Source organism: Sinohyriopsis cumingii, chromosome 11 (assembly GCF_028554795.1).
Source record: "Sinohyriopsis cumingii isolate HCF-2022 chromosome 11, ASM2855479v2, whole genome shotgun sequence".
NCBI classification, from domain to species: domain Eukaryota; kingdom Metazoa; phylum Mollusca; class Bivalvia; order Unionida; family Unionidae; genus Sinohyriopsis; species Sinohyriopsis cumingii.
The window spans coordinates 103771138-103798313 of record NC_142971.1 but is presented as its reverse complement, the minus strand read 5'-3'; the positions used below and the strand labels follow the sequence as shown (position 1 = coordinate 103798313).

The 27176-nt window shown below is 35.3% G+C and overlaps 1 protein-coding gene across 4 annotated transcripts in view; it reads left to right on the top strand.

Moving 5' to 3' along the window:
* Positions 1-1155: 1155 nt before the first annotated feature.
* The window catches only part of LOC149789194 (ubiquitin carboxyl-terminal hydrolase 15-like), an 83597-nt gene continuing 57576 nt past the window's right edge, over positions 1156-27176 (top strand). For 3 of the 4 annotated variants that reach the window (XM_089975348.1, XM_089975347.1, XM_089975344.1), the window contains exons 1-5: positions 1156-1260; positions 5902-6029; positions 10162-10289; positions 13457-13601; positions 26978-27123. In XM_089975348.1, coding sequence (XP_089831474.1) covers positions 1172-1260; positions 5902-6029; positions 10162-10289; positions 13457-13601; positions 26978-27123 — 636 coding nt within the window. In that variant the 5' untranslated portion in view covers positions 1156-1171. Of the gene's footprint in view, positions 1261-5901; positions 6030-10161; positions 10290-13456; positions 13602-18425; positions 18571-26977; positions 27124-27176 lie in introns of all 4 variants that reach the window. The other variant, XM_089975345.1, reaches the window with a different exon arrangement.

Here is a 27176-nt window from a genome sequence, read left to right as displayed (position 1 = left end):
ACGCTAGGGTGACCCCATATACTACTTATGTAATCGTGCCATCTCTTGGCGTGTTACTTGAAGCAAAACTGCACTTCCCTGTAGATAAACTTCATTTCCCTGTGTTGTAGGTGTACATTGTTTATAAAAAGACCTTACATTAGAGCTCTCTCTCCCTCTCTCTCAACCACCGCCTTCAAATTATGTAAGTTTCTATTTTTTAAATTCACTTTTCTGTTTATTTAAAGTAGAATAAATGCATCAGTGTCAGGGCCGGATCAGGTCAAGTGTTAGGGGTGGGGGTGTGATATCCAAAATGTCAAAAGGGCATTGACTTTCCTCGAAGGGGCACGAAAGCAAACGTCTGTGTGTTTATTTACTCAAAGTGTGCATACTACCCAATAAAAACGTGGGCAAAAATAAAACGATGGTCAAATTTCAAGTGACAAGAGACCGTACGTTTGTTGGTCTTTACCGTTTGTTTGTTTGGTTTTTGTCTGTATCCAGCCCTGAATGTCGTTTTTCTCTTTTCCTCCAAAACAAGTGAATTCAAAATTTGATTAACTGCAGCGTCCTTCATGTTCCAAAATGTGACCCTTGATTCGGTCAGATGCAGGGACACAAACAACCGCCCACGAAAACTAAATTCATCAGTGATTCAGTTATGACGCAAGAAAAGGTGAAAGTCATGTTTCATTTGTAAGGTAATAAAATACTTTCATCGTGACTTTGTACTAGTCTACCAACCTCTGTTTTTGAAACATTTAGATAAATTGCCCATTAATGAACGTATGCCCGAGGGTTGATACAAAGCTACCTATGTCAGATACATGCAGTTTTGTCGTTAGCTCTGCTGTTAAGTTTTCGATTGTGTATCTTCCTTCAGTACATGTAATTTAGCATGACTGTCATTGGCAGTTTTTATTGTTGCTGTTGGCATTTCCTTTAACTTTTTCTTCTTCACATATCAAGATAACGATGATGATTATAATAATAATTTTATTAAAGAGATGATATTTAAGTGTTTTCTGTCGTGAGGGATTGCCTGGAGAGCATTAGTCACTCATGTTCATTAAGAATGAAGGAAAATAACCAAGCGTGTACAATTAGCTATGACGTCACAAAGACATTAACCAATAATACTTAGTTTAAGATACCGCTTTTGGTTTCATTTTCTCGATGATCCACGAAAATGGCGGAAGGTGGTGTTCCAGACCTTGAGACTCAAAAGAAAGATATTGACAATTTACTAAAATCGTCTCTGAAGAAGGGAGATACATGGTAAACGAATACTGCGCTACGTAAAGATAATAATTTTCAAGGATCTTATCTCTGAAGGATTGTAGTTTAATTTCAGCGTCCACCTCAAAAGCGTGCCGTTGGGTATTGTACACTCTTACAAATTTGTCACGCCGTTTGATGATATATTTTTATGTTTGGTCCTGACATTGTAACTTTTAATGCCCATCAATTTGCCCTTAACCCTAAATTGTAAAATGATAACAGTGTGAAGTGTCTCGTTAAAACGTCTGAAATATTGTCGCTGTGAAAATATACCTAGTTTCGTTTTGCAGTAACTTTTCCGAGTACAAGACTCGAACTGTGCTTTTAATAAACAAAAACTCTGTAATGTTTGGAAAGAAAAAGCCAACTCGTTCAACAATCAATAAAGATTTTGCAAAATTTGGTTTCGTAGTGCACATTTTAGTTCTGGGACAAGTATACAGACAGCAGTTTGACACTTTTTATCAACCTGCCATGTAGTCCTGCAACTAGTCCTACTTGTAAGACCTCGACGCTGATATTTATGTTGTGGGCGTCACGGTCTTGCAGCCTAACTAACGGCGCTGTGTAGCGTGTTTTGATGTTGACAGTCAAATTTTCAGGAATATTTCACACAACTGACAACTAAAATAAAGATGCTTTTCTACAAAGTAAAGTCATAATGTTTTAGTCAGACTTTGCTTACTCTGATGTCTTTTCTCTAATAAATTCAAATTCTCACAAAAGAAATGGACCTGTTTTCAAGTTTGGTTGGCCTACATTTCATTTGGCTGGAAAACTGGGAATGCCGAAACGGGTTAAGTTGAAATATTGTTCTTTAACGAAGCGAATAAAAATATATTATGCCTACTGGAACTGTAAGCAGCAGTTTGTTTCATTCAAGAAATATATCCCCAACTTGAACCTGCTTGAACTTACTTTGGCATACCTCGACTACCGTCGCATTGCAACAAATTCAAATGTAAGTCAGCGGAAAGTGAAAATGCATCCATTTGCTAATATCATATTTTCATTCCTCCAGGATAAAGACAGCACAGTAAGTATATTAATTACACTTAAATTAGTGGAAGAGTGTCGATATAGGCTGCCAAGGATGTGAGATGTTCTTGAAACTTTGATTACTCATTCCGATGTCAACCAACATCGGAACATGCTATACAAGGCCGATATTTGGGTAATAAGACAGCATTAAAACAAAACCAACTTGTACTATGTCTTGCATTGTAGAACTACCTGCATTGGTTCATGCCCTTAGCGTACATTTACCGCCGTTTTCCAGAATAATACTATTTTAAAATCGCCATAGAAAATGTTCAGCTATATTTACTTAATTTATTCATTTTTGAAATGTGTTTATGAACTCCAAATTATTTGCAAGCTACTGTTTTCTTTTTTCCAAGCATGTCAAAATTCTTGAGTTCTGAAAGTACATCAAACACAAAATTTGTTCTCTGTGCTACGTTTCACTGATGGACTCTAGTCCAACATACCTATCCGACCTCACCCATGTGTATACACCAGCAAGATACTTATGCTCCTCTTCTGACAATAATATGCTCATTATTCCCACTATGAAAACAAAGTCATATGGACGGCATTCTTTTGCATACCAGGGCCCAGCAATGTGGAATGAATTGCCCACTGTACTTAGACACAAAGACAGTGATCACATTCAAGAGTGCTCTCAAAACTCACTTATTTCGACTGCAAGAACAAAGTTAAAGACCTAATAATGTTTCCTACATTAAATATTCTCAGCATGTTTTTTCTCTGTTTTCTAATTCATGGTGTTTGTGTTTGTAATCATATCATTATATGTTTTTTTATCTTAGAGGTGTTGTCTAATGTTGTAAAGCGCTTAGAGCTTCTAAAGATTAGGCGCTATACAAAGTCCTCATTATTATTATTATTATTATAACAGGAGCAGGAGTATGATGTTTTATCAATAAAGTATGACGAAATCTATGACAACATGAAATCACCTTATTGGTAATATAAATTAACACAAGGAGTGCAAGCATGACCCCTTCCCTCAGCACAATTTGCCTTTACTCGCATGTCTTTTATTGCCTCAGAATCGCAAGAAGACTGAAAAACTACACATATCATGTTCAAAAGACAGTAACATACCAATGTGTAACTCTCGGATGACCATTGCATGAATCCAATCCTGCGAATTAACCTTTATTTTCACCATTTCGGTCACAAACCCTTTCCATAGGGCTCATAGAGGCAGAAGTAGCCCATTCTACCAGTTTCTGCATTGCAGTAAATATGCATTAGGGTCTAATAATCGTACAGAACATGGTGCAGAATCTGTGTTATGTTGTAATACTAGTGAAATTTAATAATGCACAATTTATTGATCAGTTGAATTTGCTCAGAATAATGAATGCATCATGAAAATGTTTTTTTATAGTATTATATTACTACTGTTTTCAAAAGTTGTAAAAAGTATACTGTCTGCTCTGCACATACAAACATACATATATACATACATACAGTTCAGACTGTCCTCGCATTGTATACACATTAATCTGGATAATTTTAATATTTTGTTTTACCTGCCTCATCTGTCTGTCTCTGTCTCACTCACACACACGGTCACCATCATCATCAATGGTTAATCAGTGGTATAAAATATCATCTTTTCCCCTTTCCTCTTGTTTTTTCTCTCTCCCTTTATCATTATCTTCAGCATCATAATAAAAAGTACATCTCTCATACACTTATCTTATTTTCTGATATGAAATACCTTAGTATAAACAACACATAATATTACCAGATGGCAACCTCTAGATGGTGATCAAACACATTTTTAAATCTAACGGGTAAAGCATCTGTCTAGGTTTTAATATTTGAAGTGTGATGATGTCATCAACCATTATTTCTACTATCCAAACTTTAAACAAATATTTGTGTTCTGGAAATTTATATAAAATTATGTTATGATACAGTCTGAAATAAAAGGCAAATTCAACATTTTATCCTGTGAAATTACTTTCATAATGTTATTCAGCCCATGGTAGAATGGGCTACTTCCGCCTGATGGAGTCCTGTAGAAAGGGTTTGTGACCATAATGGTGAAAATAAAGGTTAATTAGCCTAATTGGATTCATGCGATGGTCGTTCGAGAGTTGTGTGTTGGTTCATTACTGTCTTTTGAATGGATATGTGTAGTTTTTCCAGTCTTGCAATCCTGAAGCAATAAAAGACATGTGAGAAAAATCAAATTAAGTGGAGGGTTGGGGGCACTCTTGCACTCTTTGTGTTAATTTATAGTATCGATAAGGTGAGTTCATGTTATCAGAGATTTTGTCATACTTAATTGGTAAAATGTCAGACTCCTGTGGTACATCCATGGTTCCTGTACCAGAAATAAATCATTATGCAACATTATGTATTATGATTGGGGTGTGACATTTAGGCCAAGGCATAGAAATCAGTCATTTATAATGTTTCTCTATTCATTGCAGCTGTAATACATTTCTTTCACATGTGTATTTACTGCAATAAAAGACATAAACAGTGACAACAAAATATCAACAAAAAAAACCGATGCATTCTTTTATCATCAAACTTTTCTATAAAACGTTCATATTTACAGATCTAGTGAATTGTTAAAATAATTTATTTTACACTATTTCATAATGTATTTTCCCCTCTTATTAATGAAAAATATGTACTATATAGTTTTACATTATATATGATTTTCCTAACATGCTATAAAATGTACATGTTATAGAAACCAATTTTATATCTGGCCTTTGCCATCACAAAAGTCTGTCAGTGGTTTACAACAAATAAAAGTAAAGAAAACAGCTTCCCTGACTTGAATAGCTAACACACTAAAGTCACAAACTTATGGCAAATATGGCATAAGTTCAACTGGACAGTTTCATAGTATTTGAATTGTAGTTAGTATTAAAATCTTATTTTTTCAGTTATGTCATTTCTTAACCAGAACTGTCACTGTCAACAAATGGTATTGACTCGGTGGATGAGGTCAGATTCTCAAAACAAGCATGTGAGGTCACAAGAAGCATGGTATACAAAATTAAGGAGAGGCACAAAGCTAACCCTGTTGATGATGGTCAAACTCTTAAAGAAAGTTGACTATTTGTTTTCCTACATGTAAATACAAATGAAGAAAAAAAAAACAGTATGATTTTAACAGACACACAAAAAACTTTATTGCCATATAAGTTCTCCAACTTCTGTGATAAAATTGTTTATTCATATTTATAATAATTCTGTTAGTAATATCAAGTTTAAGAAAGATTTTTTTGTGCACAAAAAAATACATGTATTTCGGGAGCTACACCACGATTGTGTTATATAAGAATTCTTGTTATAATGGATCTTTCTATAGCAGGGTCACACTGTAATATCAAGTTTCATCTGGTAGGATCCAGAGACACTACTTAACACCAGTATCAATAGATAATGTATGAGCAGTGCTCTCCAAGCTTTTCTTTCTAGTCAACAGTTTTATTAGTGTGTGAATTTACATTCACATGCTGACATATGTCAACTACCCTGGCCTTGTTTTTTTAAGTTACTGTAGACCTGTTCATTACAGTTTTGATAAGGGAGTCCATATGTTTTATTCTGCATAATACATATCCTGTATTGCAGGTACCTGATAGACACTAAATGGTTTAAACAGTGGAAAAAGTATGTAGGATATGATAGCTGGGATTCTGGTTCAGCTGGAGAAGAAAGTGCAAATCCTGGTCCCATTGACAACAGGAATATGTTCAAAGGTAGGATGTAAATACAAGTAAGTGCACTGTAAAATATTTTCTCACATAGGTTGAGAGTATATAAAAAATGTAATTGTCCTTAAGAGTTCTTGTGTACTTGAGTTGGGTACCACAAAAAGTTTGTACTGTGGAATTTCTGAATATACCATGGTATGTATCACTGCAGTCATATTATGGACCAACAATTTACTTTTCTGAGGCACTTTACCAAAAATGTTTCTGTCTGTCAGTTGATGTTTAAAAAATTATTTTGCTCTTATTTATACCAGAATAAAACCACTCTATATCCATTATATTATTTGAAGGAAAAAAAAACAATTTTTAAAATAAAATATCCTAGCTCAAAAGAAATTGTGTCCACCCGTTTGAAAATTAAATGGCCAATAGCTTGTGGTTGTAATCTAAAGCTGGTACTAAAGTGTTATGATTATGCTTACAGTATATTTGACTTGCTGTGAAAGACATTGTTTCTGACATTAAAGAGCTTGTTGATAAAAATAGAAAGTGTTTACACTATAGCCTAAATTTACAAGCAACACTATTGACAAAATAGGCAGTGAAAATTTTGAGTGGGCTTCCTACACCTGAACAATATATTTCTCAGAGAAGATCAGTAAACGTAAAATACACTTGATAAAACAAATGAGAAATATTTTGTGGACTTCAGAAATGATGTAATATTCGACAGAAAACAACTGCTCTACTGAAAATCACAGGTGATTTGCAATCTTACAATGAAATTTGTACTTAACACACTAACATGCACTAATAAAATAACTAAAAATGACGTTTGATTTTGTTATATTTTTTAAATTATACCTTTTTCTGTTAATTTGGATTTGGCCTAAAAAAAATGCAAAAGAACTCATTTGACCACGTCATCATTTGTCACATGTTGAACAACAAATGCAACTGTTGTAAAAAAAAATGCTTTTTTAAAATTATTTTGTCATGTAAAATATGAATATGAAGTTACTACCATCAAATGCACAACAAGTTTACTCCGGAATTTCTGCACATTACATGCTGCCAGAAGCTACCAAAGTTAGTACCATGGTATGTACCAGCAGATAAGAGTATCGCAGTACAAGAGTGATATTGCAGACCTCTGTTGTGTACTACCTGACAAAACCAAAAGATTCTCTATAAATACATGTAGGTTTCTTCAGAAAATTTGATACCATGTAAAATTTAGTCTGCCCCTGGGCATTAAGTGCTGCGGTGTAAGATATACCCAAGCCCTGGGCATTAAGGGCTGCTCTGTAAGATATACCCAAGCCCAGGGCATTAAGGGCCGATCTATAAGATATACCCATTCCCTGGGCATTAAGGGCTGGTCTATAAGATATGCATAAGCCCTGGGCATTAAGTGCTGCTCTGTAAGATATACCCAAGCCATGGGCATTACGGGTTGCTCTGTAAGATATACCCAAGCCATGGGCATTAAGGGCTGCTCTGTAAGATGTACCCAAGCCATGGGCATTACGGGTTGCTCTGTAAGATATACCCAAGCCCTGGGCATTAAGGGCTGCTCTGAAAGATATACCCAAGCCATGGGCATTAAGGGTTGCTCTGTAAGATATACCCAAGCCATGGGCATTACGGGTTGCTCTGTAAGATATACCCAAGCCCTGGGCATTAAGGGCTGATCTATAAGATATACCCATTCCCTGGGCATTAAAGGCTTATCTGTTATTTTTAGCACTGTAAGTATAATGATCATCCTAGATTTTTCCATGTGTAAATATTTACTGGAAAATTGGACAATAAGTTTTGAACTCATGTAAAGCTGAACAGTTGATGATCATTCCCAAATAATTTAGAATTAGTTTGACCAGTAGTTTTACATAATTATCTGTAATTGATAAAAATTAATGTTTGGAAATAAAATTGACATCTAAATGAGATTATTGCCAATGTGTCAGTGCTTAGTGTGGTCTTGCATGAAAACTAGGTCTGTATCAGAGGTCATGCTAGACTTGAATTTTAGGGAGAAGTGGCTTCTTTTGGACAGAGCAGGGAGAAGTGATGCTGCACAGGGAGAACTGCAAGAAATGCATTGTGTGTGTGTTTTTGTTCTATTATTTGAATTATGCCCTCTGTTTCTCAGTATAGATAACATTTAACATTAGTTTTAAGTAATACTTTAAGTTTTAAGTTGATAATTTTATGATGTATACTATAAACACGTTTTCGTACATGTACACAAATTATTGCAGTGCAGTGTATTTTGACCATATGACTCGAAAAGAGAACAATAGAAACTATATTTCGCAATGAATTTTAACAGAGCAACAAGATTACAGTATTATAACTGCAAGTTGGTAAAAGTGCTTAATCAGCAACCCTTAACCAAAATTTCTTTTTTAATTTTCAGAATGTTCTTTATAAAATGGCACTTGAAAATATATCTGAACTTGTTTGAAACAACCCCTGTACCATATACATGGTAGCAAATGCACTCTTATCTTCAGATCATACTGTTCATCCTAATTTCATCGTTGCCTATAAAACATTACCATAATTATTCATAGTCAACAGACTGAAGCATTAAAGTCGATATATATGAATGTACCAAACTCTTCTCTCCATGACTCAACCCAGCCAACATGTGAGTGCATCTGTTTTTAGAAAGGGTTTTTCTTAATGTAACCACTCTCTTCATGGATTCGTTACAACAGTCCATTGATAGAATTGCAGATTTAAGGTTTTATTATTTATTTACATGCATGTAGTACTGTTAGGCATTGATTAAACAGTATTTGATTCACTGCTTTTTCACCTTTTTCCTCTTATATTAACAAAAATGAGTGATGTGATAAAACTGCTTTGACCTTACAGCACTTCTCAAATTCCAGAAATAGCATTGTTCCATGCTTTTTCTGTCTGGGGGTGTAGCTACCATATATCAAGATTATACATGGCACAGGGACCCACAAAAACATGCTGTAGATTATGCAGGGGTCCATTTGTAAACTTTGCATTGGGGCCAAAATATCTTAGCTACATCACTGTAACTTTCTGACCTACATAATTGCATTTTAAAGCTAAATCTTCAATAATATAATATTTAGACTTTACTTTCTATAAACTGTATATTTTCAAAAGCAGATAATCTATTTAGGCGGTACCTCCCAGGCACAGTGATGTCCACCCTTATTTCCCCATGACAGGTTCACTTAATGTTTTTAAACTAATTTTATGAAGAATATAATGTATACATGACAGAATATTCAGATCACTGTTCTATTCTTAAAACATAAATTGCTACTTACATACTGTTGTTTGACCGCTTCAGTGGCTTAGTGGTTAGAGCATCCGCCTTGGATGCGGGAGGTCATGGGTTTGATTCTCTGCTGAGTCATACTAAAGACTTATAAAAATGGTACTAAGAGCTGCCTCGCTTGGTGCTCAGTATTAAGAGGTTAGTGTTAGGACTGGTTGGCCTGGTGTCAGGATAATGTGACTGGGAGGGACATCATGCTACATGTCTGCAGCATGATGTCCCAGTGTTAGACGTCACTATAAACTACCACACTGCATACATGATAGCGATGTGACTGAAAAATTGTTAAAACTATGTTAAAAATCCAAATCACACAGACTCGCGCACACTATTAGGTTTTGAAATGCAAGTTTGTACGTTTTTATCATCAAATGATAGTTTGTGGAAATGGGGCTGTGGTAGTCGCTAACTTACACAGAAATTTGCTCGTGGTCAGTCAGCTATCAAAACATATGCCTGCTATATGCAAGGGTATGCTTGTTGGCGCAGTTTATTTTCATAACTTAATGCCTACATTTTGACTTGAGCTACAGCACAACACCAGAACTATAAACTGGCAAAGCCGAGGGAACAAATAAACATTTCAGTCATGCAGTGTTTTTGCTTTCTTAACAGAAAAAGGTGAAGATTACATTATTTAGGCGACTTAGTTATCCACTTTGACTGGTAGCATGACCCCTGCCATATGACCTATATTGAACTTGCATAAAATTGCATTTTATACAGAAATCTAGACAGTTTCTTTAAAGCTTGATACTTTGTGTTCTGATCGAAAATCTTTTATGGAATAAGTTGAAAAATATTGATTGATTTGACTTGTAAATATTGTCTGTGCTTGATTTCCAGAGAATACTCTTGTGGAAGGCCAGACTCCGAAGTTGAAGGAGCACATGATAGATGATATAGACTATATACTTGTTCCAGAGGAAGCATGGAATAAACTTTTGGGCTGGTATGGCCTAACTGAGGGCCAGGTTAGTAAACTGTTGTATACATGTGTATGCTGTGGTCACCTTCTAAACTTAATCATTATTACTTGAGACTTTAATTTAGAATAGGAGTCCAAATGTTACTGCCATTTCCACTGATCTTTGTCAGGGCTCTACCCAAAAAAGATTTTTATATGTGGGGTGTATGCATGAAACAAGTTTTTAGTTTTTTTCAATCTCTATTACCAGTTTAAATTCTTAAATAGTTTAAAGTACAGTAGCATGATACTGCATCATTTAGTGGTGTGCATCCTAGATGTACAACATTTTTTATTGGCACACGCCAGTTTTAAAATATTTTGCATTATGACGTTGGTTACTGTTGTCAAGCAATAAGAGTATAGTATATTGTTTAAGGAAATGCGATAGTAACCAGCTATACCTGATATGGTAATTGATCGGATTGATAGAAAGTCTCCTGGCATAGGGGTCTTTCAGATTTTTATAAATGCCAGTTGCCATCAAGTATGGCTGATTTATGGCTGATTTTACTAAAAAGAAAAGACACTTGATTATTTCTTCCTTGAAACTGAAGAAAAACCCCCAAACATTTTAGCATGTTTCCGATACAAATGGTGTCATTTTGCCATTAAATATGGTAACTAGTATTAAAAGTAGAAAATTCTTTGAATGACCTTCCAAATATATGTACCACCATACAGAATTTGACCAAATTTGACAGAAAGCATTTTGGCATAAGAGCCTTTAAATCCTCTGTAAATGATGCCGACGTGCCATTGAAAATTGCCACCATTACGAAAAAGAAAAGAAACTGTAAATTACTTCTTGGAGACTGCTTAACAGAATTTGACAAAAATCATTCTTATAATTTAGTGCAAATAATGCCTATTTGACATTAAATAGATGGCAACCATTACTGAAAAAAACAGAAAATCCTTTATGTGACTTTCCAAGAAACACTGACTAATTTGACAGAAAGCAGCATGATATAATGGGCATTTGGATTTGTACACATAATTTCACTCAGCCATTGAATACTGATGCTGTGCAAAAAGTAGAGAAACTTGCAATAACTTCCTCATGATAGCCTCATAACATAACTTGATCCAATTTGAGAGAAGGCATCCTACACTGAAGGCCTTTTACATTTATAGAAATGATGCATTGCACTATCAAACATGGTAGCCATATGGTGTAACAGAAAAACATTTAACAGAATGTGACCAACTCATAGCATCAAATAATGTTGGCTTGACATCAAATATTGATCAGGGTATAAAACTGGAGAAAACTTGGATAAATCTTTTCAAAACATTTGTAGTCAATGCTTTCAAAGAAATTTCTACAGAACCATCATACTGATGTAGATTTTTGCCAGTGCTCATGCATTTTGCTCTATTATGCACATGCCAGCCCGGTGAGCCATCTCAACCCCACTTGGGTCTCTTGTTTATGGATTGTCATGAAACTATAAATATTATAGTCATAGCCAAAAGATGTGCAAACCAACAAATCAATTGGCTTTTGTAGTTTTTAATAAAAAGTTATTGCCTTTTTTTTCCCTTGCAGCTGTGTGGTGAGTGAAGTTATCATGTGAATGATGTTGGCCACACTGTTCAGTGGATTTACATGAAACTTTTATGTGTTGTGGTCATCGTATGAATAGTTTCATATCAACAGATTACCTCCCTTATGTTTTGTCTTGCATTTTTTTATTGAAGCATTACATATAATATAGGGTCAGCATCTAAAGATGTATATATTCATAAATCTTTTTTTTGAAGCCATGCTCTTTTTGTCTTAAAATATGGGACATAATTTTGTTGTGATGCCACTACTCTTTCAGTTTTCAGTGTTTAGTGTATATTTTGCCAATCATAAGAGAAGTTTATTTTGACCAGTCATCACGCTTATTTTTTTAAGAGTTTTGCAGTTTTTCTATTCTCTTTCTCTGGACAGATATTCATTATAGGATTATGGTGGGATGCATGAGATGGGGGTTGTTTTATTTCTTTCATAATTTTAGAACATATTTGGATTCCAATGAATTTTACCCATAATAAGGTAAAGCCTGACTCTTGCAACAGTGATGAATTCTTTGTTTAACTTTTGTTTAAATAGGTTATCATTAGACTAAAACTTAATTTAGTGGATAAAGTAAATGATTGCCTTTGATGGGTAGGTTGGAAGATAATAGGTTAGTGTCGGGTAGTGTACTAATGATGTGGCACTATATGATAGATGTCATGATATTTTTCTGTGCAAAAATTTAAAGTTAAGCTTAAAAAAATCAGAATTCAGTGTGATGTTTATCTGAAACAAATTTTTAAAGAATTAGTTGCATTGAGTCTGTTATACAATTTGAACATAATGAATATTTGATGACTCTTTATTTATATTAATACAGTTGATAATAGATCCACACTTTACCAAGTTTTAATGGACTATAAGCTGCGCAGTATTTCACCAACAGAACACAGCAATGCGGGCAAACTTGTAAATGTGGTGTAACTAAGTATAATGAGAAAAAGACAACTTTATGAGATACTCATAAAGATATTGCATAGAAATTTCTGATTGGTTATTTAGGATTCATCAATTAGCATGTGCTGCAATGTCATAACAATTTCTAGAAATCCCCTTTTACTTGGGGGATATTCAGATTAGCTAAAGGTGTGAATTTATAATGCAAATTGTGGTGTTTTTTTTCTAGGGCATCCAATAGTGCTTATGTTGAAACAAGGTGGAGGCATCCACATACACCAGTATATGAGCAAGGGTTAATGGTGTGTGCCATGCGTCAAAATTGACTATGGATGCTGACACGAAATCGGATTTTATTTCATTGCAAGCAATCATGTTAGCTGCTGATGTATATTGCTAGTAATATTAACATGATGATGTAAAAGTTGTGGATTCAAGACATTGGAAAATGTCCTTTTGAAAGGTTTGCTCTATTTTTAGGAGTGTTGTTTGATGAGACAAACATATTGTTTATCGTGGCAATAATGTCATGATTATTGATGTTTTATTTAATCATTATACCTTTAGTGTTTTGTGGTGATGTTATTGCAGGAATGACATTTGTTTATTTTTATATCATCATTTTCATGTAGATTTGACTACCCTGGTCTTAACAAAACTCCAGCAAAAACTTGAGTGTAATCTATTTTTGCCAATTTTTATTGTAGGAACCCATAGCAAGGAAAGTGATCCAACATGGTTTGTTTGTCAGGCATTGTAAGGTAGAGGTGTACTATTTGGATCTCAAGCTGTGCGAAAACTCGCATCCTGACAACCAAATTCTCAAGCAATTCAGTCGTACAGATACTATAGGTATATTGATATACAGTACAGAGAGAGTTGTCATTCCTTTGATGTCCACCTATGTATATTTTTTTATATATATATGTATGTCTGTGTTATGGGGTTTTATACTAATTAGCATTAAAATGTTAAAGAAAACTATGATGATGGCATATACATTGCATAATCTTGTATTCCTAATTGTAATAAATTTGATTTCACTTCACATAATCGCCAGTTATGATCCTTTTTTTAAATTCTGGTTAGTACTGTGAATCTATTTACCAACTAGGAGATAAATGTGTTTTGAGTTGGCTGTTAGGAGATTAAATGTAAGCAAAATTTGACACTGGGGAAAAAAGACACTGCTGGGTAAGAGACTTGCAGTCCCCCCACCCTTCATTCTTATAAAGATATCTCCTCTATTATGAAGAGTTTGGCCTCTAGGGGAGGGGAATCAAATTGTAATATTGCATTACTTTGGTGAAGGATAGAATGGTATCTGATGAGGGAGTGTTCTTTCTTTAGATCTGTAAAAGGGATCTTATGTGGGCACTAGTTGTTGTTTTTTTATCTGACAGAAAAGAAAATATATCCTTGTCAAGATTACTAAATGAATATGCCAGTCATTGTCGGAACAAGACAACTCTAAACAAGTCTAGAGCAATAATTGTTTCTAACAAGATGATGCAAGTTTCTTTGATCATTTCATTAAAATACCCCATGAATGATACCCACTTTTTAGGCATCAAAATACACAAAAATATAATGAATTATTCATTTATGGGCATGTACCATATTTACTTTTGTGTGTAACACAGTGATTTAACAGAATGTATCAGTTGTACTAAGGAAGTCATGCTTAGAAAATGAGACTCGGAAGTCATTTGACATGTTGATTTGGATCAAACTGATGTAAATTCTTTGTCTGAAGTATGTGTTTACCTAAGTGTGATTTAAATGGATTTTAGATTTATTATATTATTTCAATCAAAACACTTGCTACTTATTTAGCAAGAGTCTTCATCCAAATGTTATGCAATCATTTTTAAAAATCAAAACATACATTACAAGGTGACCCTGCTATAACACAATGTGTGGGGTCCATATAACCCAACTGTGTTGTATACAGAACCGTGTTATTAGCAACCAAGTGAGTTAGCTGAAGAAAATAATGCCATGTACCCCAAAAAATGGCTGGGGGTAGGGGAGGTAATAAAAGGGGAACAAAAATATGTTTTTGATTAAATGAAGATAAAAGTACTAAAATACAATAGTGTATTGACAACTTACTTCTGCATAGTACAATCCATAATGCATTAAGTATTTATTGTACGTGTATATGAAGAATCCATGAATTTGAGGATAAACTACATGTTATAAAATTCATATCATTTGCATCTCATTAGAAAACACAAATGACAAATATATAAATCAAAATTGGTAGTCATTATTTGATCTATATCCCATTGTCAACAAAACCATGTCACTAAACAGTTCACTATGACCTTGTTGCCATTGGGACATGGCTATCGTTATTTACACACTACATGTACTTAAATTATCATAGATTTTGGTCAAATGGAGATGGCTGTCCTCTTGCCGAGGCTATTCAGGGGATGATACTATTCATAGGATTAAAACATACCAAGAAATTAAAAAGTTTAACAGCTACAGTTAAATTGACAGCCAGATACCTATGGTTTCAAAAGAGTGAAAATTCAATTTGTGTTTTATGCTACACTAGTTATTGATCTTAAGCATAAACATTTTTCCTGTCAAAGGGAAACTTTCATGGTACAGTAAACATTTCTCAATCACTTTGGAAGATGAAACAATACATCATATTCAGTTCCTATTATTTAAGTTTGGTGCTGACTTCCTTTGATGACAGGTGCTTTGTTTTTGTTCAAGATTGAAGTTGGCTTTCTTTGAGGAATGGTGCATGTGTTATTGAAATCACTGCTAAAGAACAACTTTGGAGGACAAAACAATTGGCTGTTTGTTATTGTGGCAACATCCAAAAATTGTGGAACATTGAGACTGGACATTTTTTCATGTTTGCTTTGTATTTATACAAAATGATTTGTGCTTCAAAGGTAATCATTTTTCTTTGAAACTTCCGCAATGCAATTTTTTCTTGGTACATTTGAAGAAGATTAGCAGTTATTTGGTTGCTTGTAGCCACTATTTCTGCCTTCAGCGGTTGGTCATATGGAGCTCTTTCAGTAGCATCACTATTTGAGTGATAACAGCATGCAGTATTCAGGCCAGATGTCAGCATAAGTGGATTACGATATTATAACAGTGCACTGTTACGATGGTTTGTCATTTGGAACAAATGATTTTTTTATGTAACATGAGATAAATTCCAATGTATTTTATATTCAAGTTTGTGGCTTCCTTTCATGGTACCTTTGAATTTCCCAACTCAAAACTCAAGATTGTATATACAAGTTTAAACAGCCAACAGTGTTGTTTGGCAAAAAAACCAAGACGGTATATTTTGTCACCAATAGTTGGAGAAGCCCAGTATGATTCCCAAATAAAAAAAAAGAAGGTTGTGGGTTTGAACCCCTGTCAAGTCAAACCACAGACTTATAAAAATGGTACTAACAGATGTCTTGCTTGGAGCTCAGAATTAAGAGGTTAGTGTTAGTACTGGTCGGCCTGGTGTGAGGATAATGTGACTGGGTGGGACATCATGTTACATGTCTGCGGCATGATGCCCCAGTGCTAGACATCACTCTAAACTACCATACTGCAGACATCGTAGCAATATGACTGAAAAATTGTTAAAGCTACGTTAAAAGTCCAAAGCACACACACACACAAACACTCTTGTGGTTCTGCCATAATGTTAGGCGCTTGTAATTTTGATCATGTCAGGTATTTTGAGCTTCAGCAACCATTGTTATGCTTGGTAATGCCTAGATTGATCCTTTGTGTGTTTTTGTTAGACCTCTGTTGTGAACCCTTGAGTGAAACTTTCTTTTAGACTCCTTTCATACTGGCGATAGCGTCCCCATGGAGAGAGAGCAATCTTAATATCTTGTCACTAGAAAAGAGTTGTTTACTGTGGTAACTTATTTGTTTCTTTGCCTGCCCATGTTGTTTTTACTAGGAATCCATTACCTTCAGTTGGTATGTTTAGATAATATCATGAGAGCTGCTGCAGGTTAGGTATTGCTGCTGTTATGTAAAATGTTCTTTTTTATGGGCAGTAAACTAATTTTAATTATGTAATACTTATGCAAATTGTATTGGTTCCCTCTTCTCACTGTCCTGTAGTTTAGGTCCAAGTACTATGATGTGCTGTAGTCTAGGTCCAAGTACTATGATGTCCTGTAGTCTAGGTCCAAGTACTCTGATGTCCTGTAGTCTAGGTCCAAGTACTCTGATGTCCTGTAGTCTGGGTCCAAGTACTCTGATGTCCTGTAGTCTAGGTCCAAGTACTCTGATGTCCTGTAGTCTAGGTCCAAGTACTATGATGTCCTGTAGTCTAGGTCCAAGTACTCTGATGTCCTGTAGTCTAGGTCCAAGTACTCTGATGTCCTGTAGTCTAGGTCCAAGTACTCTGATGTCCTGTAGTCTAGGTCCAAGTACTATGATGTCCTGTAGTCTAGGTCCAAGTACTCTGATGTCCTGTAGTCTGGGTCCAAGTACTCTGATGTCCTGTAGTCTAGGTCCAAGTACTGTGATGTCCTGTAGTTTAGGTCCAAGCACTATGATGTGCTGTAGTCTAGGTCCAAGTCAGAAGAGGATAGTATTCCATATGTTGGCTGTGACTTGGGAATCGGTCTTAGATCTGGTTTTCAATTCTGGTCTGCCGATACTAATTGTAGGAAGGAATAATTAGCTTGGGTGGGGAACTTTGAGTTGTGGAAAAAGGATAATAGTGCAGTACTAGTAGTTAATTGCTTGATCAAAATTAGATTTACCACCACCAAAAATTAGGTTTCATGGCTGATGCTTGAGTATGACATTCACTATTGTGATTAATATATTAAGTGAAATTTATTTTTCATTAAATTAGTTCCCAAAGGCTACATTATGATTAACTGAATTTACCACAAACGTTCACAGAGGATAGAAAATTCCTGGTCTGCTTGTACATGATTAAATTGCAGATCTGATTTTTTTCACATTTAGTTGTACATGTTGCACATGGGTTAATATGATAAATATATGCAAAATTTCATGACAATATAAATCATCCAAGTCTTAATTTATACTTATTTATACTCTCTTCCCTTTTTTTCCCCCCTAAAACTATGGTTGTAACCTCCAGCAGTCATAAAATATGGCAAGAGTAGAGGTCAAAAGGAAGAGTCATCTTGGTCATCATCATGTATAAAATTCACCCAGTGTTGTCTCCCTTGTGAGAAATGGCATGGAGATGTACCCAACTCTCCATGGAATTTATGCATTTGTAAATGACCCATGGCAAAACAAACAAAGGAGACTAATAACAGTGTGTTGCAATTATTGCCCGTGCAACCACCGAATATTTTGCAAATGAAAGTGGTCATAGCATATTTCATGTGCCCTTACAGGGAAATGGCACCCTGCCCTTATTTGATGGCAAAGGGACAATACTATAACCTTTTTTAACCTTAAAGTTTATTAATTGTCACATTTTTGTGTTTTTTGCTTGCCTGAATTTTACATTGCACATGTAGAAGCTTTCACCAGACATTTACCCTTTCCAAACTTCATTTTTTTAAAAATATTGCTTAGTCAGTTTACTATGTCCAAGAAGCCTGCATCATTTTATTTCATAGTAATCCCCTTTTAGCTTAGTTGCCTGTGGATGCTTGCATGTTTAGGTCTTTGTCTGGTCCTTCTTTTCAGGAACCTGTGGGTAGGAAGGTAATAACAGAGGGATATTATCAAAAACAACTAAAAATTGAAATTTACCCAGTGGAACTAAAGCTGTGTCAAAATAAAGATCTTGAACATCCTGTCAGCCGTCCGTTCAGTCGAGCAGACACAATAGGTATCTAATTTGCATGATACAATAAAACTTACAAGATTTGTACATTGAGATATGGGTTTCCTATAATGATTTATCTTTTCCACCTGTCCGTCTGTTCTAGCTTTGTGATTTTTTATGCTTGCCATTTGAAATGCCAGTGACAAAATAGATCTGTCATTTCAGTTGTTTTTTTTTTTAGGTTCAATTTGATGAGGTTCGTAGGTCAGTTTTAAATCTACTACAGCAGGAGATAGCTGTAACCAGCATAACCCATGAACTTATCAACCTATTTTGATGCAGTTTGGCATGTAGATTATCTCAAAGACCTTGATGTGCTTTTTATGGTTTTTGTCTCATCTATCACCATTTTGAGTGGTGTTACAGTCCTTGACAATTAATTCAATATTTTTACATTGAAGCTTGTAACCAGCTTAGCTCAAGAACTGTTTAGCATTTTTCTGTTGCTATTCAGCATGAGCATTGATAAATAGATCTATATGTGCTTTTATGGAGTTTTGTCATTGGGGTATATTAATTGGGGGTATAATGTACTGTATAATTTCCAGTCAATCATGCCCCACTAGTGTCCATATAGAGGACTTTTACACATGTTTGGGGGGCATAATGTGCTGTAATCTCCAGTTAATCATATATCCATATAGAGGACTTTTACACATGATTTGGGGGCATAATGTGTTGTAATCTCCAGTCAATAATGCCTCACTAGTATCCGTATAGAAGACTTTTACACATGAATTGGGGATATATTGTGCTGTATTCACCATTCAATCATGTCCCATTAGATCCCATATAGAGGACTTTTACACATGAATTGGGGGCCCCAAGTGGTCTAAAGCGCTGTCTGTTATGGATCACTGCCATCTCGCCTCTGTCTTCGTGGGTTCCAGTCTCGGATTCGGCTAATGTGGGTAAGTGAAAAAGCTTGCTAGTAGCTTCTCGTGGGTCGGTGGTTCTTTCTGGGGTTTTCCCGGGTTCTTCCTACACCATTAATACTGGCCGCCATGTATAGCCTATCGTATGCTGAAAAATGGTGTTAAACCCTACAACAACTACACATGAATTGGTTGTATAATGTGGTGTGATGTACAGTCAATCATGCCCCACAAGTGTCCATATAAAGGACTTTTACACTTAATTGAGGGTATAATGTGCTTTTAATGGTACTGTTGTTTACAGGGGTATAATCTGTGACAGTTTGCTTGATAGCTTTGCTTGGAGTGTTGCTTTTAGCTGGTATAGTGCAGGAACCATTCAGTATATTTTGATGCAGTTTGGTATGAATGTTGTTTCATAGATTTACAAGTACTTTCTTTGTTTTTATTTGTGTCTGCTCCATTTTGGAATGTTATACTCCTTGTGAAACATTCATGTCTTTACATGGGTACTCCAACTGTTGTTTTGGAGTTGTCCTATCTTGAGAACCATTCAGAATATTTTCATGGATTTTGGTATGAATAATGTCTCATTGACATAAAAGTGCATTTTGTAGTATCTTCTCTTCTTCTCCATTTTGGGCAGAGTCATGACCATTGCCATTCAGTTTGATGTGAACATTCTATTGTAGATTTATGTGTCTCATTTACTCCATTTGCAACTGAGGTATGGCCCATGTTGATCCGTTTCAAGTTGCTTGTGTTGATGTGACCTCTAGTTTCAATCATTCTGCATCATCATTATGTTTACTTACAGCCCTTGAATGCCCATCTTTGCCTAACATTGGTTTCCCAAATCAAATTCCTTTGTTTAAGACCCTTAGGAATAAATTATAGTTAGCAGGGTCCTCTATGATGCACCTATCACTGATATCTTGTCAGTTGTTGTTGTTGTTGTAGGGTTTAACACCATTTTTCAGCACACGATAGGCTATACATGGCAGCCAGTATTAATGGTGGAGGAAGAACTCGGGGGTGGGGGGGGAACCCCGGAAAGAACCACCGACCCACAAGAAGCTACTGGCAAGCTTTCTCACATACCCACATTAGCCAAATCCGAGACTCGAACCTAGCTTGTCATTAAAGTACAGCTTCTATTATCCAAATGTTATTTATTAGATGACTTTTATCACAATGAAATATCTTTGGTATAACTCAAAAATGTTCTTCAGAACTCCCATTTTCCCAGATGCTTTTTATTCTTCTATGGAGTCTGAATAAATGAAATGCTATGGTACATTAAATACATACGGCAGATTTTTGCTATGTGTATGTGTATATACATAATGGATTTATCTTCATATATATTATCCCAAAAATATACATTGGAACATTCTCTATCTTGCATATCCAGGCCTCCCAAGCTAACAATGAGTTCACCTTGGGTAGAGGAATTGGTGCCAAATCCTATATATCATTAGTGTTGTTTGTGTGTGATTTGGATTTTTAACATAGCTTTTTAAAAAAATTAAGTCATATTGCTTCGATGTCTGCAGCATGGCAGTTTATAGTGATGTCTGGCACCAGGGCATAATGCTGCAGACATGTAGCATGATGTCCCACCCAGTCATATTATCCTGACACAAGGCCAACCAGTCCTAACACTAACCTCTTAATGCTGACCACCAAGCAAGGTGGCTGCTAGTACCATTTTTACAAGTCTTTGGTATGATTTGGCTGGAGTTTGAACCTGCACCGAGGCAGACACTAACCACTATGCCACATGAATGATGGGCATTAATATTTACACTTGTGCCTGGTCAGCATGATATTTAGAAAAGGGTAACATCTTTCTTCATTATTTTGAGTGAGATTTTGGAGTTTTCTAAAGGGGTGTATACTCTACTTATTTTGTTCCTAAATCTTGGTCTGTCATCATAGTACCAGTATCTAAGATGGGAAAGATCCAGGCCAACCTTAACTTATATCTGTCATCTCATAGTACTAACATGTATGAAAAATTGATGCTAGCCTGCTGGTCTGGTGCCAGTTGATCTCATGGTGGATTAGGACAAATGACTGACCAGTCAGATTTTTAAATATAATGAGTAAAACGTATGCATTTTTTTGTGTATCATGTGAAAAGAAGGAAAGTGCCCCAACCGTTACAGTCATGCTATAACTCAACAATGACAGTGAAAGCTTATGAGCATTCACAGGCTATATGGCTATTACCAAGATGATTTGCTGGTATATTGCAGGTTAGACTATCACCAGCTTGGTAACCTGTCTTCTACAATTTCCAATCCTGGCTCTGTTGCACTCCCAGTACTGGCCTTGGTGATTTCCCATTCTCTGACACTTGGTATCTGATTTGGACCTTTGATGACACTCAGAGTGAGTGCTTGCAGATCACTGTGTCCTAACATAGGTTGACTCCTAGTCTTATTGTTCCTGTCTTTCTGCTTAAGCAGCTTGTTTGTCGCTTCATTTGAAAATGTATAGTTTGTCACCCAATTCTTCCAGGTGTGAAGACATGCTTAGAAGCACCATCTTTTCTCGATCCTAAAATGTCCAGGAAAGACTTTGTCTTTGCATCGTTTGAGGAAATTTCTGGAGTTCTGCCTGCTTATTCATGCTCTGTCAGTGGTCTCTTACTGAATTCCTAAATCTGTTGATCTTTTAGTTTAAAAAAAACAAGAAAAGAGGAAAAGCCCACCCTTCTTTATAATGATACCACCTGTGACATAGTACGCTGCTACCATCAGCAATAGGGCATTATTTTTGCAGGTTTCGTCCTGCTTTCTACAGGACAAACGTGGTGGTTCTGGTTGTTATGATAGACATTTTGGGGCTGGGAATGTTGAAATCTTCCTCTGTACAGGGACCAAAGTTCATTATCTATATGCAGCACCTGCATTACAACATTCTAGCTATTGGTTCTGTATTCGACTTGGTATCAAAGCATGCCTGAAAATACAAGTCATAGGGGTCATGTAGGCATTCAACACCGATTATTTCAGTAATGGGTGTAATTTTTTAGAATTTGATTCTACATACCTTTAAGTGGCATGTATTCACTTCATTTGGATTTGTATACATCCATATTCTTTTGGAAGGTCATTATTTAGATGCAGAATCGATGTTAAACTACAAAGACATTTTTTGGATGAAATGAACCTAAAGGTGTGATCCACTACAATCCAGATCGAATATCGTGCGCTGTGATGTCACAGTGAAAGCTACACATATTGATAAACAAATTTGTACTAACCTCGATTGTGACGATTCCACTCAATGCGTCCTTCTTTTGACCCAAGTTTAGTACATAGCCACCATTGTAAAAATCCATATCTATAGATAATTTTCATCTGGAAGTTTCTTGTTGACAGTTAAGGTGCAGAGCATTCAATAATTAGGATTGAATAGATTTTGGTTAATGAAAATTAGTGTTAAATTTTAAAAAAAAACAATTTTATATTTAATTTAAATGTGTAAATGCACATACATGGCCCATGTGACTTGTACTATAGTCTCCTCTTTTGAAAACCGCACTGGCCAATACAACTGAGTTATGTACTCAGCACACCAGCAGAGTTACTCAACTTACGAGTGCCATTGTTGGATCTGTTAATCTCCAGATTGCAGAAAGAGATGCATAATGTCCATGTCTTGCACACTAACAGAGTATAATGAGGCCATCTTCAGATCACAGCCTCTGTCTTCATCTCCCATTCATTGGCCACATAGACAAAGTAAGGAAACAGGCCTCCGGAGAGGCAGACCTAGTGTCCAAGAGTCGAGCCATTATTTCCAAGAGAGACCAAAGAAGAAAGAAAGACCCCTCAAAAGCATGTCAAAGAGGGGAGACCATTTTCCAAGCTAATCTCAGCTAAGGCCCAGTTTCAGAGAGCCAGCGATCACAAAATGGGGTAATAAGGACCACTTGCAACACAGTTTGTCACCTTTGCAGCCTACCTATTGAAAATGAAGCTACCCTTTAAGGTGTCCTGGTGAGGATAAGAATTCAACATCTGGTTCATGTACAGACTTGTGGTTATTGTAGATCATCTCCAAGGGCCTCCAGCTCTCATTCAGATATCCTCCCCATCTGTCCAAGATCCCAGAGAACCCTTATAAAGCTGATGTTCCACTGTGTACTATAAACTCTCCTCATGGGAAGGGCAGTATAGATTGTACACAACATTAATTGTCATTTTTTTTTATAGATGTTAAGCTCCATTCTGATCATAGGTCTTACCTACTTCTAGCACATTCAGGTACCCAGGGTTCAGGATGGAGATGTTGAGATCATTTCTGTACGCCATTCAGAAGGGATATTGTGCAGTTAATCTAGGCATCTCAATTGTGTACAGTCATAATGAGCAAAAAGTTGTAGTGATGGTTTAGTTAGTTAGCCTGGAAGAGCAGTGGATGCTTTCCTAATGTATTGTGATTGGGTAAGTATTAAAAACATTTAATTCTAGAAATTGATTCTACCTTGGGTTGAAAATTTAGGTGTGATATTAAAACAGGGCAAGTCTTGTTGATCATCTGTAAGTCTCAGATTTAATTGCATCTAAAATTTAAATAATAATTTGTAATAAAATTCTAAATCATGCATTTGTTGTAATAAAATGTCATAGTTAAGAAACTTTGATATTTCTATAAAACATTAAAACTTTATGATTTCATTTATCTCCACATAAGGAATTTATTCAGCACTTAGCATTCATAATATTATATAAACAATAATGCATCAGAAAGATTACTTTGTGAGTTGGGAAAGTAACATCAATGTATAGGAAAAGAAAATTTAGCATGTATCCAAAAGACAATGAACTTGCAGTTGAGGATTATCTTTGAATGTTGCAAACACATTCACAGATATGCTTAAGTAAATAGTGCACACAATTCGTAAGTGTTGGTTTAAAATTGTACAAGTACACCCCATCATACAATAGGGATGGGGTGTACTTGTGGCAGGAGCTATCTGCTGACAACTTTTGGCCTTCATTTGAAAGATGAAATTATTTTTGCAAAATCTGAATACATTTTGACATGTTCCATATGTTTTATATCATTTTCCTTATAAAAATAACATTACACTGTTTATCTTTTGTGCTTACTGTGCCTATTTTTATATATTCTTTTCTTTCTTTCATACTATGTTTATGTGCATATTGTCGAAACTTTTCATGTTACTTATGATTGTAGGACATAATGACTTTTTAATTTCTGGCATTACTTTATGTTAAATTTCTGTCAGCAGTTTTTGAAAGGAATTTGATATGAGGCTTCAAGTTAAAGACTTGGAGATATTCAGCTTATATAGTTTTTTGCCAGAATTTTATGGAGCTATCACCCAAGTTTGACCTAGAACTTTGCTTTCCATTTTGTTTTTGTAGATCAACTTTTGAATCACTTAATATATTTTAAAAAAAAATAATTAGGTTTTACATTCAAGGTCAAGTTTGATATTTACAGTTTTCCAGGAAATTATAGACTTGTGGCTCCAGTTTGACTAAAACTTTGCTCTTAGTTTGTTATAAAATTTTCAGTGGATTTAAAGCAAATTGGTGTCAGATTTTGCATTAAGAATTACATAGTGGAAACTGATTTTCATTTTTTATGGTAAGATTTTATGGCATTATGGAACCCATTTTGCATATAACTTTTCCTTTAGTTGCATCACCTTGGCTGTGACAAATGGACACTTGCCTGGCTTTCTTAGTATCTTGTTCTTTGAATATGTTTTAACATATCTCATTTTGATAATTACAAATACAATTTAGTCTTTAATTCTTAAAATTCTGAGGTAAAAGAAATTTTATAGTAAGCATTTTTTATTTAGGCAAATATTATGAAGCTATTCCCTACCCATCACATGTACATGTATAAACTTTACTAAACTTTGTGCTCAGTGATGCAGATCATTTTGTTTAGTGAAATTATATGGATCACAGAGATGCCAGTAATTCAGGATTGTTTGTGTAAATAACTATTTTAGTGGAAATTTTGCATTCCAGTTTGTGTAGACAAAAATTTAGAAAGTCCAAAATTTATAGCAGAAAATTTAGAACAAACATTTTCCATGTGGATGCAGAAGTAAATTCAGTACCAGTATCTTAGACTGGTACATAAAATGTAGTTCTTGAATATACAAAAAACTAAGAAGACAGCTACACAGTAAAAGAAAATCGAGAAATGGCAGTAAAGGTGAAGAGAGAAAAAAGATACAGATAATTCATGAGGAAAATTAATGTTCATGGTTACCAAAATGTTGCACGATTTTATGGCACTATAATTAGATTAATGAATGCATCGTATTTATTATCAATGGACTGTAACTGTTATTGATTGTGTAACTTTTTACACAAATTTGACTTGCATGTAGATGGGGTTTTTTTTACAAGAATTTTATTAACCCAATTAATAACATATCACTTTAGATAGACACATGACAAGCTTGTTGATGTCACTATGAATTTGATATATTTTTTAACTTTTGGACTTGGACATTTTAGTATGTTGGTAGGTGATGGGGGTGGGTGGGGAATGCATGTTTTATAAACAAACGCTTAGTCATTTTTGTTGCTAAATAATAGGTTGACTTACCAAAAAAGGGATCTCATGTAATTTCTGTGTATCTCTAAAACTTGATTACATTGGATATTGTCAGGAATTTATTGTTGTTGTAGGGTTTACCACCATTTTTTTAGCACATGATAGGTTATACATGGCAGCCAGTATTAATGGTGCAGGAAGAACTCGGTGGGGGGGGGGGGAACCCGGAAGGAACCATCGACCCACGAGAAGCTACTGGCAAGCTTTCTCACGTACCCACATTGGCCGAATCCGAGACTCGAACCCATGCTGATAGAGGTCAGATGGCAGTGATCTGTAATGGTGAGTGCTTTAGACCACTCAGCCACTTGTGGTCCCCCAGGAATTTATAATTTGCCTGTTTTATAGGCTGGTCTGCAGAGGAAGCTGGAATTAAATGTGTGACAAGTGTGCAGAGGTAATTTAGGTTAAATATATGATTAGTCTGAATAGGGAGGTGGGATTAAATGTGTGACAAGTCTGCAGAGGTAGTTTGGGTTAAATATATGATTAGTCTGAAGAGGGAGGTAGGATTAAATGTGTAACCAGACATCATTTGATAGCTATCTTGGAAAGAGTTCCTTTATTTACATGTATATAAAACACAAGCCAAATATGATGGAAACTTTGATATAGTCTGATATTAGATATATATATTTCTAACTATGAAGTTGTTGTGGAGATATTACACATGTTTTCGTGGTTGTTGGACAGTGAATCTCCAAAAGTTGTGCATAAAGACGTTAAATACAGTGCACATCATTTTGTTCTACCTTTTCTTATGAGTAATCTTATAAAAGTGAAACAACAGCTGTTCACAATCTCACTAAAATGCAGTCTTTTAGAAAATATTATTCAGAGTCAATTTTTAAATATGTATTTTAAGTTTATTTAAAAATTGTGCCATTTATTTTTTTTCTTTTTCTAAGATGACCTGGAGAAGGAAATGCGTAGGACATTCAACATTGCTGAAAATAAAGAGGTGCGACTTTGGAATCGGTACACCACCAACACATATGAACAGCTGACCAAACCAGAAAACACACTTCAAGATGCAGGTCTCTACCAAGGACAGGTAAACCTACCTACAATATGTAAAGAAATGTTTTCGAGCTGAACAGGTAAAGT